This window comes from Salmo salar, chromosome 23 (genome assembly GCF_965601325.2).
Source record: "Salmo salar chromosome 23, fSalSal1, whole genome shotgun sequence".
NCBI lineage: Eukaryota > Metazoa > Chordata > Actinopteri > Salmoniformes > Salmonidae > Salmo > Salmo salar.
In genome coordinates this window covers 41,626,544-41,646,406 of record NC_138313.1, presented here as the reverse complement: position 1 = coordinate 41,646,406, position 19,863 = coordinate 41,626,544, and the positions used below count along the sequence as shown (strand labels likewise).

The window sequence follows — 19,863 nt, the reverse complement described above, 5'->3', positions numbered from 1 at the left end:
ACTAACGGTCAGAGTCAGGAAGATATTCAGGCAATGGCAACATGTCAAGTCAAAATAGTTAAGGCTATCACTGTTCAGGAGGAGCAACGAGGCGAGATTAGCAGGCTATCACAGTTCAGGAGGAGCGACGAGGCGAGATTAGCAGGCTATCACAGTTCAGGAGGAGCGACGAGGCGAGATTAGCAGGCTATCACAGTTCAGGAGGAGCGACGAGGCGAGATTAGCAGGCTATCACAGTTCAGGAGGAGTGACGAGGCGAGATTAGCAGGCTATCACAGTTCAGGAGAAGCGACGAGGCGAGATTAGCAGGCTATCACAGTTCAGGAGGAGCGACGAGGCGAGATTAGCAGGCTATCACAGTTCAGGAGGAGCGACGAGGCGAGATTAGCAGGCTATCACAGTTCAGGAGGAGCGACGAGGTGAGATTAGCAGGCTATCACAGTTCAGGAGGAGCGACGAGGCGAGATTAGCAGGCTATCACAGTTCAGGAGGAGCGACGAGGCGAGATTAGCAGGCTATCACAGTTCAGGAGGAGCGACGAGGCGAGATTAGCAGGCTATCACAGTTCAGGAGGAGCGACGAGGCGAGATTAGCAGGCTATCACAGTTCAGGAGGAGCGACGAGGCGAGATTAGCAGGCTATCACAGTTCAGGAGGAGCGACGAGGTGAGATTAGCAGGCTATCACAGTTCAGGAGGAGCGACGAGGCGAGATTAGCAGGCTATCACAGTTCAGGAGGAGCAACGAGGCGAGATTAGCAGGCTATCACAGTTCAGGAGGAGCGACGAGGCGAGATTAGCAGGCTATCACAGTTCAGGAGGAGCGACGAGGCGAGATTAGCAGGCTATCACAGTTCAGGAGGAGCAACGAGGCGAGATTAGCAGGCTATCACAGTGACTTTGTGGTTTAGACATGAGATAGTGAATGGATAGGGTGATCCCCTGGCTTTCTGGTTAATCGTGTTTTGCATCATATTGGCTAGCAGGTCAGGGATATGCCATTGTTATTAAGGTGTGTGTGTGTGTGTGTGTGTGTGTGTGTGTGTGTGTGTGTGTGTCAGAAGGATGAGCAGAGGCTCCCAGACAATCTGCTCCCTCCACATTCCTGCTGTGCTGTGACACCTAGCCCAATCCATTTACAGTGCTGAGACCATGGGCTGCTGACAGAGCGCGCACACACACACACACACACACACACACACACACACACACACACACACACACCCACACACACACACACACACACACACACACACACACACACACACACACACACACACACACACACACACACACACACACACACACACACACACACACACACACACACACACACACACACACACCTAAAGAATACAAAACAAACACACACCAGCATTGAAACCAAATACTAAATTCTATACTATGCCACTGTATCTTAGGCCAATGCCACTCTGACATATATGCATGTATATTCTCAATCCATTCCTTACTAAGATTTACATGTATTTTGGGTACATGTTGTGAAACTGTTAGATATTACTTGTTAGATATTACTGCACTGTCAGAGCTAGAAGCACAAGCATTTCGCTACACCAGCAATATCATCTGCTAAACACATGTATGTGACCAATAAATTTGATTTGATTTTCAACACACAACCAACATACAGATAAATGTGTACATAAGATACACTCACCTCATGTCTCCATGCGACTGGATTACCCGCCCAAACAACTGAGACTTTTCCTCAAACAGCGAGTGACACTCTGTCATTTGAATGTAAACAGAGAGAGTGAGAAGGGGTGGAGTCTATCGGTGTCACCGTCCGCTTTATTGACAGGTGAGGAAATGATTAACCCGAGTCAGCCAGGTCCCAGCTCACATTACTTTCACTGAATACACAAAAGTGAACCAGAGATTTCTTCCGCCTGCATATCCCCATGAGATTATCTATAGTATAGTGTTCAAGATGTGAGTCAGATTTCTACCAATGGGATCGTAACCATAGGCTGTGTCCCAAATGGCACCCTATTCCCTATATAGGACACTACTTGACAAAGCTAGGTGGTTGGATGGTGCTGTACTATTCATCCCAGAAATGACCTGGTAGTCTGAGCTCTGACAATAAAGTTCTACAAACAGTATATCCACTACACTTAAAGATACAGCGGCTACTGGGCAGGTTTTAGGGCTAATCCCACAAATGAAGATTGAATTGAAACACAAATTGTCTCATTACATTTCTCTCAGAGCCAGACGGAATCTGGGAGGACAAAAACTCCTTAAACTTCCAGACATTATTTGAGATTATTAATGCCTGTGGCATTAATTAAAATACAATTAAATACTGTTATTAGCTAGTTGTATTAAATATGGGAACAACAGCTGCGATTGTAAGGTATTAAAATAAAAGTCCCTGCTATTACATAAATATAACGGTGGTGATATGAAATTCTCATGTCTACAGAGAATAAAGATTGACATCTGACAGAAGAGGTGTGTGTTTCAAGTTTCAATGTCACGTGCACAAGTACAGTGAAATGCCTTTCTTGCAAACTCAAATCCCAACAATGCAGTAATCAATATCAATGTAGTACTAAAAATAACTTAAGGTAGAACAAAAACACAAATAAAATTAGAAGAAATAAGAAGCACACAAGTAGTAAGTAAGTAAGTCAGTTTTAATACCATATTTACAATGTGCAGGGATACTGGACTGATAGAGGTAGACACAGTGGCTTGCAAAAGTATTCACCACCCCTTGGCATTTTTCCTATTTTGTTGCTTTATAACCTGGAATTTAAATGTATTTTTAGGGGGATGTGTAATTTGCTTTACACAACATGCCTAACACTGAACATGCAAAATATGTTTTATTGTGAAACAAACAAGAAATAAGACAAAAAAAGTTCTAATTTACAACTGCGACCTGGCCAAGATAAAGCATTGAGTGTGCATAACTATTCACACCCCCAAAGTCAATACTTTGTAGAGCCACCTTTGCAGCAATTACAGCTGCAAGTCTCTTGGGGTATGTCTCTATAAGCTTGGCACATCTAGCCACTGGGATTTTTGCCCATGCTTCAAGGCAAAACTGCTCCAGCTCCTTCAAGTTGGATAGGTTCCGCTGGTGTATAGCAATCTTTAAATCATACCACAGATTCTCAGTTGGATTGAGGTCTGGGCTTTGACTAGGCCATTCCAAGACATTTAAATGTTTCCCCTTAAACCACTCGAGTGTTGCTTTAGCAGTATGCTTAGGGTCATTGTCCTGCTGGAAGGTGAACCTCCGTCCCAGTCTCAAATCTCTGGAAGACTGAAACAGGTTTCCCTCAAGAATTTCTCTGTATTTAGTGCCATCCATCATTCCTTCTATTCTAACCAGTTTCCCAGTCCCTGCCAATGGAAAAACATCCTCACAGCATGATGCTGCCACCCATGCTTCACTGTGGGGATGTTGTTCTCGGGGTGATGTGAGGTGTTGGGTTTGTGCCAGACATAGCGTTTTCATTGATGGCCAAAAAGCTAAATTTTAGTCTCATCTGACCAGAGTACCTTCTTCCATATGTTTGGGGAGTCTCCCCACATGCCTTTTGGCGAACACCAAACGTGTTTGCTTATTTTTTCCTTTATTAAGCAATGGCTTTTTTCTGGCCACTCTTCTGTAAAGCCCAGCTCTGTGGAGAGTACGGCTTAAAGTGGTCCTATGGACAGATACTCCAATCTCCGCTGTGGAGCTTTGCAGCTCCTTCAGGATTATCTTTGCTCTCTTTGTTGCCTCTCTGATTAATGTCCTCCTTGATGGGTCTGTGAGTATTGGTGGGCAGCCCACTCTTGGCAGGTTTGTTGTGGTGCAATATTCTTTACATTTTTTAATAATGGATTTAATGGTGCTCCGTGAGATGTTCAAAGATTCGGATATTTTTTTTTAATAACCTAACCCTGATATGTACTTCTCCACAACTTTGTCCCTGACCTGTTTGGAGAGCTCCTTGGTCTTCATGGTGCCGCTTGCTTGGTGGTGCCCCTTGCTAAGTGGTGTTGCAGACTCTGGGGCCTTTCAGAACAGGTGTATATATACACTGAGATCATGTGACAGATCATGTGACACTTAAATAAAGTCCACCTGTGTGCAATCTAACTAATTATGTGACTTCTGAAGGTAATTGGTTGCATCAGATCTTATTTAGGGCTTCATAGCAAAGGGAGTGAATACATATGAACGCACCCGTTTGTATTTTTATATATAAAAAAATAAAAGTCATTTTTTTCATTTCACTTCACCAATTTGGACTATTTTGTGTATGACCATTACATGAAATCCAAATAAAAATGTATTTCAATTACAGGTTGTAATGCAACAAAATAGGAAAAATGCCAAGGGGGATGAATACTTTTGCAAGGCACTGTATAGGAGTAAGGTGACAGGGATACTGGAGTGATGGAGGTAGACATGTAGAGTTGAAGTCAGAAGTTTACATACACCTTAGTCAAAAACATTTACTCAGTTTTCACAATTCCTGACATTTAATTCCTAGTAAACATTCACTGTCTTAGGTCCGTTAGGATCACCACTTTATTTTAAGAATGTGAAATGTCAGAATAATATTAGAGAGAATGATTTATTTCAGCTTTTATTTCTTTCATCACATTCCCAGTGGATCAGAAGTTTACATACACTCAATTAGTATTTGGTAGCATTGCCTTTAAATTGCTTAACTTGGGTCAAACGTTTCGGGTAGCCTTCCACAAGAATCCCACAATAAGTTGGGTGAAATTTGGCCCATTCCTCCTGACAGAGCTGGTGTAACAGAGTCAGGTTTGTAGGCCTCCTTGCTCGCACACGCTTTTTCAGTTCTGCCCACAAATTTCCTATAGGTTTGAGGTCAGGGCTTTGTGATGGCCACTCCAATAACTTGACTTTTTGTCCTTAAGCCATTTTGCCACAACTTTGGAAGTATGCTTGGGGTCATTGTCCATTTGGAAGACCCATTTGCGACCAAGCTTTAACTTCCTGACTGATGTCTTGAGATGTTGCTTCAATATATCCACAAAATCTTCCACCCTCATGATTCCATCTATTTTGTGAAGTGCACCAGTCACTCCTGCAGCAAAGCACCCCCACAACATGATGCTGCCACCCCTGTGCTTCACGGTTGGGATGGTGTTCTTCGGCTTGCAAGCCTCCCCATTTTTCCTCCAAATATAACGATGGTCATTATGGCCAAACAGGTCTATTTTTGTTTCATCAGACCAGAGGACATTTCTCCAAAAATATGATCTTTGTCCCCATGTGAAGTTGCAAACCGTAGTTTGGCTTTTTTAAGGTGGTTTTGGAGCAGTGGCTTCTTCCATGCTGAGCGGCCTTTCAGGCTTTGACGATATAGGACTCGTTTTACTGTGGATATAGATACTTTTGTACCGGTTTCCTCCAGCATCTTCACAAGGTCCTTTGCTATTGTTCTGGGATTGATTTGCACTTTTCGCACCAAAGTACATTCATCTCCTGAGCGGTATGACGTCTGCATGGTCCCATGGTGTTTATACTTGCGTACTATTGTTTGTTCAGATGAACGTGGTACCTTCAGGTGTTTGGAAATTGCTCCCAAGGATGAATCAGACTTGTGGAGGTCTACAATTTTTTTCTGAGGTCTTGGCTGATTTCTTTGCTTTTCCCATGATGTCAAGCAGAGAGGCACTGAGTTTGAAGGTAGGCCTTGAAATACATCCACAGGTACACCTCCAATTCACTCAAACAATGTCAATTAGCCTATCAGAAGCTTCTAAAGCCATGTCATAATTTTCTGGAATTTTCCAAGCTGTTTAAAGGCACAGTTAACTTAGTGTATGTAAACTTCTGACCCACTGGAATTTAGATACAGTGAATTATAAGTGAAATAATCTGTCTGTAAACTATTGTTGGGAAAATGACTTGTGTCATGCACAAAGTAGATGTCCTAACCGACTTGCCAAAACTATAGTTTAACAAGAAATTTGTGGAGTGGTTGAAAAACGAGTCTTAACCTGTTGGGGCTAGGGGGCAGTATTTGCACGGCCGAATAAAAAACGTACCCGATTTAATCTGGTTACTACTCCTGCCCAGTAACTAGAATATGCATATAATTATTGGCTTTGGATAGAAAACACCCTAAAGTTTCTAAAACTGTTTGAATGGTGTCTGAGTATAACAGAACTCATTTGGCAGGCCAAAACCTGAGAAGATTCCTTACAGGAAGTGGCCTGTCTGACCATTTCTTGCCCTCCTTGATCATCTCTAACAAATACAGGGGATCTCTGGCATGACGTGACACTTCCTACAGCTCCCATGGGCTCTCAGAAGGCGGGAAAAAGCTGAACGATGTAATTCCATCCCCAGACTAAAACACATTAGCGCGTTTGGCAAGTGCTCTATCAGAGGGCCATTAGACTGAGGCTCGTGCATGAGGGGATAGCATGCTTTTACTTTCACTCTCTTTGTAATAAAAACTATTTCCCGGTCGGAATATTATCGCTTTTTTACGAGAAAAATGGCATAAAAATTGATTTTAAACAGCGGTTGACATGCTTCGAAGTACGGTAATGGAATATTTCGATTTTTTTTGTCACGAAATGCGCCATGCTCGTCACCCTTATTTACCCTTTCGGATAGTGTCTAGAACGCACGAACAAAACGCCGCTGTTTGGATATAACAATGGATTATTTGGGACCAAACCAACATTTGTTATTGAAGTAGAAGTCCTGGGAGTGCATTCTGACGAAGAACAGCAAAGGTAATAACATTTTTCTTATAGTAAATCTGACTTTGGTGAGTGCTAAACTTGCTGGGTGTCTAAATAGCTAGCCCTGTGATGCCGGGCTATCTACTGAGAATATTGCAAAATGTGCTTTCACCGAAAAGCTATTTTAAAATCGGACATAGCGAGTGCATAGAGGAGTTCTGTATCTATAATTCTTAAAATAATTGTTATGTTTTTTGTGAACGTTTATCGTGAGTAATTTAGTAAATTCACCGGCAGTGTTCGGTGGGAATGCTAGTCACATGCTAGTCACATGCTAATGTAAAAAGCTGGTTTTTGATATAAATATGAACTTGATTGAACAAAACATGCATGTATTGTATAACATAATGTCCTAGGGTTGTCATCTGATGAAGATCATCAAAGGTTAGTGCTGCATTTAGCTGTGGTTTGGGTTTATGTGACATTATATGCTAGCTTGAAAAATGGGTGTCTGATTATTTCTGGCTGGGTACTCTGCTGACATAATCTAATGTTTTGCTTTCGTTGTAAAGCCTTTTTGAAATCGGACAATGTGGTTAGATCAACGAGAGTCTTGTCTTTAAAATGGTGTAAAATAGTCATATGTTTGAAAAATTGAAGTTTTTGCATTTTTGAGGTATTTGAATATCGCGCCACGGGATTACACTGGCTGTTGAGTAGGTGGGACGCAAGCGTCCCACGCAAGCGTCCCACGCAAGCGTCCCACCTAGCCCATAGAGGTTAATGACTCCAACCTAAGTGTATGTAAACTTCCGACTTCAACTGTATAGGAGTAAGGTGACTAGGCATCAGGATATATGATAAATGGAGTCGTAGCAGCAGTATATGATTATTGCATTTGAGTGTGTGTGTGTGTGTGTGTGCGCGTGTATAGATTCAGTATAAATGTGTATGCATTTTGTGTGTGTCAGCAAATTAAGTGTGTGTGTGAGCGTGTAGAGTCCTGTGAGTGTGCAAAATCTAAAATCAAATACAAAGGTCAACTCAGATAGTCCGTGTAGCCATTTTATTAGCTATTTAGTTAGCTAGCCATTTTGTTAGCCATTGTGAGCCTAAGTTGAAAAATGTAGTCACACAAAGACATTTAGGAGCACAATTAAAAATATTTAAGGTAATAAAGTTATAATCCTTAATTTTTCTAGGCACACTGGTGCTTCTAAATTCAAATTCCAGGTCGCACCGCAAAATATTTAGGCACATATGCAAGCAAAATGGTCGCACTGTCGAGACCCGATCCACTGGTACCGCTTGCCGTGTGGAAGCAGGGAGAACATTCTATGGCTTGGGTGGCTGGAGTCTAACAATTGTCTGGGCCTTCCATTCACACCGCATGACAGAGGTCCTGGATGGCAGGGAGCTTGGCCCCAGTGATGTACTAGGCTGTCCGCACCACCCTCTGTAGCGCCATGCGATCAAGCAGTGATGCAGCCAGTCAAGATGCTCTCTGCTGTATAACTTTGTGAGGATTTGAGGGCCGATGCCAAGCATTTTCAACCTTCTGAGGGGAGGTTGTGTGTATGTGTGTGTGTGTTTGTGTCGGTCTTTTGATGGTGTTCATTGGAGAGCAGGGCACATCTACAACAGTGTGATAAATGTAATAATGTCATTACTGCTGGAGGGGGATGGAGCCCCAGTGACGACATCTCAGCCTCTTTCACTGATACTTCTATTGGAAGAATAGAATATTTCACTAATACGAGGAGGAGACGCTCTCATTACCTAAAAAAGATCCCAATCTCTCCATCAAACCTGGGAATGAGATTGTGCAATTATTCAGATCCTCTGCGGAGTGAAACTGTGCTAAAATGAGGAGGCAACAGTGACGCTATGAGAAAGCATTACATGTAATTTAGAGTACTAGCCATTCTGAACCACCAGCCTTAAGCCAAAGAGCAAGCCTCTGTAACACTACCGTCAACCAGGATTCATTAACACATCATGGAATTTCCATGGGAATTCCAAATCAATGTGGGTGACAAATATAAACCGCCATAAGTGTTACAAATATTAACACATTACTATAAACACTTACAAATTGTCCCAGCCCACTATTTTAAAGACATCCCAGAGTCAACATGTAATTTGAGCCCTTCCTAAACCAGTCCTTCCAGCCATTCAATAACTAATTTCACAGCATTGAGACATTGACCAAACTAACCAGCCTGTTCACCTTGGGTGTATTCATTATGCAGATTCTGTTGGAAAACGTTTTACAACAGAAACCATTTACTCCAAATGCTCTTTAACATGACGTAGAAGCTGTTGGGTTCTTAAACGGAAGTTGTAGTTCATTTGAATTCTATGCTTCCGCGCATTGCCACTCCGATCTGAAAAGTCTGCAGTGTTTGGCACAAGCTGCACATCTAAATGATAAATTCTTCAGTGCTCTAAAGTCGAGTGAAAAGTTTTGCAACAGAAACCGTTTACTCCAAATGCTGAAACCGTTTACTTCAAATGACGTTGAGTTCTGTTTTGTTCTGAAACGTTCAGTCGCATCTCTTCAAAACAAATAACCGACTGGAAGAGTTGGAAGGAACCCCGGGGACTTCACTCAACTTTAGAGCATGGAAGAATTTATCAGTGTCTCCTGACCCCTGTCTCAGCCTCCAGTATTTATGCTGCAGTAGTTTATGTGTCGGGGGGCTAGGGTCAGTCTTATATCTGGAGTATTTCTCCTGTCTTATCCGGTGTCCTGTGTGAATTTAAGTATGCTCTCTCTTTCTCTCTCTCGGAGGACCAGAGCCCTAGGACCATGCCTCAGGACTAACTGGCATGATGACTCCTTGCTGTCCCCAGTCCACTTGGCCGTGCTGCTGCTCCAGTTTCAACTGTTCTGCCTGCTGCTGTGGAACCCTGACCTGTTCACCGGACGTGCTACCGGTCCCAGACCTGCTGTTTTCAACTCTCTAGAGACAGCAGGAGCGGTAGAGATGCTCTCAATGATCGGCTATGAAAAGCCAACTGATGTTTACTCTTGAGGTGCTGACTTGTTGCAACCTCGACAACTACTGATTATTATTATTTGACCATGCTGGTCATTTATGAACATTTGAACATCTTAGCCATGTTCTGTTATAATCTCCACCCGGTACAGCCAGAAGAGGACTGGCCACCCCATATAGCCTGGTTCCTTTCTAGGTTTCTTCCTAGGTTTTGGCCTTTCTAGGGAGTTTTTCCTAGACACCGTGCTTCTACACCTGCATTGCTTGCTGTTTGGGGTTTTAGGCTGGGTTTCTGTACAGCACTTTGAGATATCAGCTGATGTAAGAAGGGCTATATAAATACATTTGATTAGATCATTTAGATGTGCAGCTGAATACATCCTTGGTTCTATTCCACGACATACGCAAAACCTCCTAAACTTCAGTTAGCCAGGAACCCAATGTGCAGGGATACACCCAATCTCAACCAGAGTGTTGTACTAGCATCATTGTTTCTTCCAAATGTGTTTAACCCTTAGGGGGAAAAAAGCATATTCAGAAAACCTCTGCAAAAGCTAAACCACTCTGGTAAACTACAATTGCATTGAGATTGCTTGGCGACCATGTCAGATCCCATAATGTAGCAGCGACAGTTCCGTGACTTTTTCCACAAAAAAATTGCATTACAGGCTGAATTTAAAAAGGGTTACATTTAGATGTTGTGTCACTGGCCTACACACAATACCCCATAATGTACATTTTGACAAATTAATTACAAATGAAAAGCTGAAATGTCTTGAGTCAATATGTATTCAACCCCTTTGTTACGGCGAGCCTAAATAAGTTCAGGAGTAAACATTTGCTTAACAAGTAACATAATAAGTTGCATGGACTCAATATGTGCAATAATAGTTTAACATGATTTTTGAATGACTAACTTCTCTGTACCCCACACATACAATTATCTGTAATGTCAAGCAGTGAATTTCAAACACAGATTCAACCACAAAGACCAGGGAGGTTTTCCAATGCCTCGCAAAGAAGGGCACCTATTGGTAGATGGGTAAAAAAAAAAGCAGAAATATAAAATGTCTTTGAGCATGGTGAAGTTATTAATTACACTTTGGATGGTGTATCAATACACCCAGTCACTACAAACATACAGGCGTCCTTCCTAACTCAGTTGCTGGAGAAGAAGGAAACCGCTCAGGGATTTCATCACAAGGCCAATGTTGACTTTAAAACAGTTACAGAGTTTAATGGCTGTGATAGAATGGATCAACAACATTGTAGTTACTCGACAATGCTAACCTAAATGACGAGTGAAAAAAAGGAAGCCTGTACAGAATAAAGATATTTCAAAACATGCATCCTGTTTGCAGTAAGGCACTAAAGCAAAACTGCAAAGAAAGTGGCAAAGAACTTTTTGTCCTGAATACAAAGTGTTATGTTTGGGGCAAATCCAACATAATACATCACCGAGTACCACTATTCATATTTTCAAACATGGTGGTGGCTGCATCATGTTATGGGTATGTTCGTCATCGGCAAGGACTAAGGAGTTTTGTGGGATGAAAATAAACTGAATAGAGCTAAGCTCAGGCTAAATCCTAGAGGGAAACCTTGTTCAGTCTGCTTTTCAACAGACACTGGGAGACAAATTCACCATTCAGCAGGACAATAACCTAAAACACAAGGCCAAATACATTGCTTACCAAGACGATATTGAATGTTCCTGAGTGGCCTAGTTACAGTTTTGACTTAAACCACCTTGAAAATCTATGGCAAGACTTGAAAATGGCTATCTAGCAATGATCAACAAACAACTTGACAGAGCTTGAATAATTTTTAAGAATAATGTGCAAATATTGTACAATCCAGGTGTGCAAAGCTCTCGGAGACTTACAGCTGTAATCGCTGCCAAAGGTAATTCTAACATGTATTGACTCAGGGGGTTGAATACTTACCTAATCAAGATATATTTGTATTTTATTGTTCATACATTTTTAACAAATGTTAGAATTTTTCTTCCACTTTGACAGAGTATTTTGTGTAGCTCATTGACAATTTCTAAAAATTAAATCCATTTTAAATCGCAACTTGTAAGAACAAAATGTGGAAAAAGTCAAGGGGTGTGAATACTTATTGAAGGCACAGTAGTAGTACACACCTGCAGGAGGACGCATGGTAGAAGGGATGTCCGGGGAAGTGATGGCAGTATCCTGACTGGGTCCACATGATGCGTCTCGTAATCCACTCAGTTTCTAAGCTTACTGGCTGTTGCTTCAGGTTCTATAGCTGCAGCAGTCCTACAGTCAGACTAATCGTGGTGGATTTACCTTAAAACGGTGCTTCTGCTTTCATTCTCTTTATTAACTTTCCCATGGGGGGGGAAGAGAAAAAAAGAGAGAAAAGGAGAGCTAAAAAGACAGAGGGAGAGACAGACACAAGGGGAGCGACAGAGACGGAGTAGATAAGCTGGAGCGAGAGGAAAGCACTGGTGTGGTTAACACAATTGTGCTGTCATCCAGACACCCCAAAATCCTAGCCCCTTCCTCAGACCCACAACACTTTTTAGCAGGGAAGGACAGGGGTGTGTCTGACCCCACCTGACATCACTGGGGTGACGCCTTTATATCCAAGCGTCTAACCCAAATATTCTGTATAGTCCGAGTCTCTAATTAACATCCCCATGCAGTGTCTCCAACTGGTCTCCCCAACAAGCTGATTATGTCTGAGGTCTTCAGCTTGTATCTCCAAATCTCTTCAACGCGTATCTCAGCGCAAGCAATATCCCCACGGTCTCTGAAAGGAATTGCCAAAGTCCCCCAGTCTCTACCCTGTCTCTCTACAGCGGATCGCCAAAGTCCCCCAGTCTCTACCCTGTCTCTCTACAGCGGATCGCCAAAGTCCCCCCAGTCTCTACCCTGTCTCTCTACAGCGGATCGCCAAAGACCCCCAGTCTCTCCTCAGCGGATCTCCAACTGTATCGCTTCCGTCTTCAATGCGTTTCTCCTCAGGCTGTGGTGGGTACCGGTAGTCCACTCTCTCTCTATCCTGTATCTCCACTGTCCCTTATGTGTAGGTCCGAAGGGTTTTGGCAAATCTCTCTGGTGCTGTCTCTAATGCATCTCTGAGGTAGTCACTACCCCCTAGCACACCAGCACTCCATGGGTTCCCAAGCCTCATGACTAAATAGCGCTGCGCGGCATGGAACGACTGAGCACACACACAGACCAGGAGAGGTGAGAGAGGGAGAGAGAGAGAACAAAAGGGAGAATGAGAGAGAGAAAGAGCGGTAGACAGAGCGAAGCTGCTCTCCTTTTCCCGCCTCATGCTCATTGGCAGGAGAGAGAGAGAGAGAAAGAGAAAGAGAGAGAATGAATGAGAAAAACAGTGAGAGAGCGCAAAACAAGGTGGGGGACCGATAGTATCAGTCTGTATCTATCCCCAACAGAAACACAACACTTCCTTGTCTTGGCAGCAATGTTGGTGGTATGTCAGTAGCCTTCAGCAAATGAAGTCTGCAGGTGAGAGGTCACCTCGGTGTGCCTAAACAAAGATCTGCTGTCCCCAGGGAGAGAGACAGAGAGAGCAGTCTACTCTGGTGTCCTACTGAACAGAGATATTTTACTGCAAGAGGCAAGAGACTCTACTTTACCTGAAGTGTTACTACTGCAATGACAACTACACTTCACCTAGGGCCACCACAGCCCAAATCTGCTAACTGTCGCAGTAAAAGTCAAAGTCCCAACTTTAACATCTAAAATCTAGATTTGTTATCACTTAGAGGACTTATATATTTCGTGGTAAGTGGAACACATCATTTTATTTATACAATAGTAATTTATGTCCAAGAGTTTAAGCCCAACTATGGAGACATTGCAAGTCATTCTGCTAGTCCAATTGTGACATTTTGAGCACCATCGTTCAGTAAGTCAAATGCTTTAGATGAGTAATGAACTTCAACTGGGTGGAACAGTGGACCTCTGAGTCCACGTTCTAATGACTGTTGTTTTGTCTGTACAAAATGGCAGGGAAGGGGCCTGTTCAATAGGATGCAGCGTTACAGAACAGATCAGATAGAAATGTATTGTGTGTCAGATATAATAGGGACTTGTGTCAGCTCTATTCATTCTATTTCTAATCGACAACATTCAGTGCCAAGAGCAAGCGAGGACATGAGCAAGTTATGTCCAGTAAAAGGACTTCCCATGATCTAACAGGGTAGTTATGGTGAACGTCCACTGGGGGCAGTAGGACCTCAAACTGAACAGAAACATGAATCCAAGGGTGTATTCATTAGTAGGTAAAATGAATGAAAGGGGGAATGACTAACCTTACTGTAACTTGTCCAATAAGAAATGTATAAGAAATGTTTTCTTTTTCTCCATTGCGAAACGTTTTACTTGGGGTTTCCTACGGGGTGCACTAATGAATACATGCCAGGGGTCTCGTTGGGTTAATTTAGCAATACTACATCGTTCCTTGAATGACCCAACAACCATCTTTGTCTTAGTCATTGTGTTAGACCTACATTGTCATGTATGACACAAGGACTGGGTTTTGGAAACACTATGGCAGACAGACAGATTGATATATACAGGTTATTTGTGGAGCAGAGAGCAGCACTCTCCCACGGCGGCAGTGTGATCCCTGGTGTAATTGTGTGGTTACGTCACACTCCGGAGCTGTCGAGACTAGGGGGAGACAGGGAGGGAGGGAAGAGAGGAGATAGGAGGGAGGTGGGTTTTGCGGTTTCCTGCTGTTTGTTTTTAGGAAACTAAATTCCAGCACAATTTCATCAGGGAGAGGAAACAGTGCCAACTCACTCCCTCCTCTTTTCCTCTACCTCTCTCCCCCCCTCGCTCTTTCCCTCTTTCCGTGTTAGAAGCAGATGGACAGTCTTCACCTGTGCTCTTGCTCTGCCCACGCACAGAAATAAGAGAAAAATACATGCAGGCACATGCACGGTTTCTCTCACACACAAAAATAAAATGTCCACACACACACACACACACACACACACACACACACGGGGCTGGATTGAATCATCATGTCAGTGGGTGTGATGGGCCAGTGTGACGAGGCCTCTGACTCTGCTTATCAGTCTCCCACAGCTGCCCTTCTCCCCTCCGCTTCTCCCCTACTCTTCTCCCCTCACTTTATCCCCTCCCCTATTCTCCCCTACACTACCCTATTCTCCCCTTATCCCTCCACCAGGATTATTGGTGTAGCTGACACCTTTTGGTAACATGACATCCTCTCCGGTCCCATTCCTACTCACAAGGGTGCGATACTATCTGGTTTTATTTTTATTTTCTGAAACCAAGAAAGAGTCGCCTTCCCTTGCTAGTAGTAGCTAGCTGGCAGCCTGGCTAGCTTGCTTAGCCTGGCTAAAAACATAGCAAGCTAGCTAGCCTTCTAGCTTCCCACATCGCCATGTGAAATAATAAGATTTATAAAAAATTAAAAAATATGCCCTGGCAAATATTATTCTACTTGCTGGTGAAACCTCAAACATTATCCCAGTTCGATATGCTGCTTGTGTATTCATTCCCATATCAGCTAAAAATAGAATGTCATCGACATGTTTTGGTCATAACGAGGAAAAGCACCTGGCTAACTAGTTGGCTACAGCAGGTTCTACCATTTCACAATAGCCTGTAATAACTAGTTATTACTTCTAAAGAGTGTGTGTGTGTGTGTGTGTGTGTGTGTGTGTGTGTGTGTGTGTGTGTGTGTGTGTGTGTGTGTGTGTGTGTGTGTGTGTGTGTGTGTGTGTGTGTGTGTGTGTGTGTGTGCGCGTACACAGTAATGTCGTCACATTGCCAGTATCGTGATACTACGATACCAGATTTTCCTTGGCAAAAAGGAAAACACAAAGCAGACTAAACTTTCGTCCTAAAACGTACTTGTGTTAAAGATTATGTGCTATAGCTTGAAAAATAAACACGTGGCTCTGGGTGACAACATAAGATAGTTTTTTTCCAACATTAGGACTGTTTTCCTCAAGACATTTTACATTTTAGTCATTTAGCAGACGCTCTTATCCAGAGCGACTTACAGTAGTGAATGCATACATTTCATACATTTTTTTTTTTTTTTTCCTGTGCTGGCCCCCCGTGGGAACCGAACCCACAACCCTGGCGTTGCAAACACCATGCTCTACCAACTGAGCTACAGGGACATGTAGTCCGCTTCATGTTTTGTTTCATTTGCTTCCTTACTTGGTCCGTGTAGCTCAGTTGGTAGAGCATGGTGTTTGCAACACCAGGGTTGTGGGTTCGATTCCCACGGGGGACCAGTACGGAGGAGAAAAAAATGTATGAAATGTATGCATTCACTACTGTAAGTCGCTCTGGATAAGAGCGTCTGCTAAATGACTAATAAAAAAATATATAAATAAAAACTTCCTGGTATCGTGATACTGGTATTGTGACAACACTAGTGCACAGACCTACTCTCTTCTCCCCAAGGGTCTACTGATCCAGATACTTATTCAGACCACACACACACACACACACACACACACACACAGCTCTACTATTAATACACCTTAGCTGCATCTTCTCTTTCTGCAGCGGTGCCCTGAGTCCCAGCACCCATCCATCTCACATGTTCGTTGCAACTTGAGTACAGCAGAATGACATGACAAGAAAAAAAATCCTCCAAAACTCTCTGGCGGTAAGTTTCCACTAGTAGATAGACATCTAAGATCAGCTCCCCATGCCCCAATCTCAACCTTAACCAGAATGGGGGAAATGTAAAACAGACTTGGCACAAAACTACACCCATAAATTGTCCTTCTCATAATCAGAATGCTTCAAAGTGTCAAGCCAGAATGCAATGTTGACATTACAATGTAGGGATTCTCAGCGCACTTGCTGTGGGAGCGTTTGAAATGACAGTTTCCTTCCATTGTCTCTATTGGAGGACTGCTGGGCAAATTGCCTTTGGTTGTGGTTCAGCCATTGAATGATGAAACTGAGATTGAATTCTAGATTGGTTGACTGAATTCTGTCAACCAATCTGAATTATGCAGACTCAAATCAGTTCTTGACAAAGTTCTCAATTGGCCTCTTACCAAAGCAACAGTGTTCAATTAATTCAGTAGTCACGGTGCTACTATTATTAAACCAAGCCGTTATACAGGTCTGGCTAACTAGCTAGCAGGCTAATGCTACCTAGCTAAATTATAACGCGGTCCTTGGCTAACAATAACCTGTTATTGCTAGCGAGCTAACTAGTTAGCTAAGCTAGCTAGCTGTATTTTAGAACTGGATTGCTACCTATTCATCCAGGCCAAGGTGTGGAGTCAAATCCAGCGTCAGGCAATTGCAAGGAAGTCAAAAGTTCCTACAGCGTATTCTGAACTGAACCAATCAGCCGAGGAGCAGCATTGGATCAGAAAGGAAACGGACACATGAAAGCTGCCTACTTCCTAGATCTCCATAATTAAGAGAAGACTATTGCTCTCTCTAGACTTCCAGGTCTTCATTGGATGTGTCCAAAATGGCCCTATATTCTTTATATAGTGCACTACCAGAGCCCTATTGGCGCTGGCCATAAATAGTGCACTATGAAGGGAATATGGTGCCATTTGGGACTCAGCCATTGAAACCTAGACAATGGAAATATTTGCATATCACCACCATTGATTCCTCCCTCAATACACTTGTTGGATGGTTATCATTTGAAGTTAATGAATGTCAATCATCAGGGAGAGTATCATAATGTCGGATGAAGGACAGAAATAAATCTAATCCAAAAGCATTCTTCATGTAATATTCTTATAATTCTGTACATTTTTGTGAAACAGTACAGTTCAAAATATACAGCAAATATAAATAAATACAAAATATCTGGGGGATTGGAAAAGATCCAGACAACTACATTGATGGAAGCTACAATCTATCTGCAATATTAAAGATGATCTACCTCCGTGAAAAAATAAGTAAATAAATAAATAACCTGTCTGCATCCCAAATGGCACCCTATCCACTATATTGAGCAATACTTCTGACCAGGGCCTATTATCCACCTTATAGAGCAATACTTCTGACCAGGGCCTATTATCCACTATATAGAGCAATACTTCTGACCAGGGCCTATTATCCACTATATAGAGCATGACCTGGACCCATAGACTGGTATATTGCATTACATTGTCTTCTCTACTCCTCTAGGGAGCATGGGTTATCCTGGATTCTATTTTAGTCCCGGAATTGGATTCAAAGTAATGGCCTAACTGTTTGAATCAAATTTATATGGGGCCGAATTCCGGGGCCTTTTTATGATTGAATATTAAAATAACCATAATCTCTGCTAAGCTACTGAGCAGTTGGCTAACCCTAACCCATGAGCTGTCTATACAGTCCTCCTAGTGCTGGGATAAGAGTGAATGATGGCTACCAGAAAAAGTAACCCATTGATGGTGGTGATGATTATTATTATAATACACATGAGGGAATTGAGTCATTCCAAGTCAGGGTCATTCCATGTGAAATGGCAATAAGATTCACCATCTCAAAAGTAATTTAAGTCACAAATGCCAAACATAACATAACAATCCTTGTGTGCTAAATATGAAGAAATAACTTACTGATATTACCTGTTAGCTGTTAACATACTGAAGTATGTTACAATGTACGACTGCTGGGACGTAAATTATACAAAAATATTGTAACCCTTAATTCTTGTTGTAGATACTTAACACTACCTTCACCGGAGGACTTGTGGGTTCAGCAGTAATAACAAAACAGAAAACTATTACTTGTAGTTGAATGTCTCTGGACCAAGAGATCCAGCCAAGCAGTCACCAACATCTTTTTCTCCACATTCTCCTGACATGCGTAGGTGCCTCTGAGAATACTATAGTTTTCAAAATAAAAGTCCCCTGGGTACAAACAATAACAGTGCCTCAATACATTACGCCAAAATAAAAGTAATAACAAACGTAAGGCTACAATATGTTTCTGAATAAGCTTACGTAAAATGTCCCAAAAAGATGGATGTTTTGATCAAAGGTTCAAGTGAAGTGATCAAATCATTGCCACCTCCAATCAAGTCAGGAGTTTGAACCTATTGATGAGTCAAAGGAGGTCTCTGAACTCAACAATGAATGACATTCTCATGCATGTCAATGGTGCATGTCAATTAGAGATCTTTGTTGAACAGAAAAAAAAAGAGCACCCACTTGGTTACATGAGTAAATGAGAGAAAAGTATTATCCTCCCATGAAAGAGAGAAAGATAGCAAGATGGAGGGAGAGAAATATAAATTCTAATGTTCAGTCATGTTCCATCATTTCCCCTATTGCAGAAACTGAACCACACTAACAGCAATCAAATACTCATAAATAACAGTACAAGTATAAGCATTTGGGGCAGCAGGTAGTCTAGTGGTTAGAGCTAAGGTTGCTGGATCAAATCCCCGAGCTGACAAGGTAAAAATCAGTCGTTCAGCCCCTGAACAAGGCAGTTAAACCCACTGTTCCCCGGTAGGCCGTCGTTGTAAATAAGAATTTGTTCTTAACTGACTTGCCTAGTTAAATAAAGGTTAAATATATACTGCTCAAAAAAATAAAGGGAACACTTAAACAACACATCCTAGATCTGAATGAAAGAAATAATCTTAAATACTTTTTCCTTTACATAGTTGAATGTGCTGACAACAAAATCACACAAAAATAATTTATCAACCCATGGAGGTCTGGATTTGGAGTCAAACTCAAAATTAAAGTGGAAAACCACACTACAGGCTGATCCAACTTTGATGTAATGTCCTTAAAACAAGTCAAAATGAGGCTCAGTAGTGTGTGTGGCCTCCACGTGCCTGTATGACCTCCCTACAATGCCTGGGCATGCTCCTGATGAGGTGGCGGATGGTCTCCTGAGGGATCTCTTCCCAGACCTGGACTAAAGCATCCACCAACTCCTGGACAGTCTGTGGTGCAACGTGGCGTTGGTGGATGGAGCAAGACATGATGTCCCAGATGTGCTCAATTGGATTCAGGTCTGGGGAACGGGCGGGCCAGTCCATAGCATCAATGCCTTCCTCTTGCAGGAACTGCTGACACACTCCAGCCACATGAGGTCTAGCATTGTCTTGCATTAAGAGGAACCCAGGGCCAACCGCACCAGCATATGGTCTCACAAGGGGTCTGAGGATCTCATCTCG

General features: G+C 42.5%; 1 protein-coding gene across 5 annotated transcripts in view; it reads right to left on the bottom strand.

Moving 5' to 3' along the window:
• Nucleotides 1-19,863, bottom strand: part of LOC106584624 (pleckstrin homology domain-containing family A member 7) — a 187,065-nt gene that overhangs the window by 128,072 nt on the left and 39,130 nt on the right. Inside the window, exon 1 of one of the 5 annotated variants that reach the window (XM_045706214.2) lies at nt 11,852-12,927. The exons of 3 other annotated variants lie outside the window; for them this stretch is intronic. In XM_045706214.2, the coding sequence (XP_045562170.2) occupies nt 11,852-11,919 (68 nt within the window). In that variant the 5' untranslated portion in view covers nt 11,920-12,927. Of the gene's footprint in view, nt 1-1,676; nt 1,768-11,851; nt 12,928-19,863 lie in introns of those variants that run through there. One more of the 5 variants, XM_045706213.2, reaches the window with a different exon arrangement.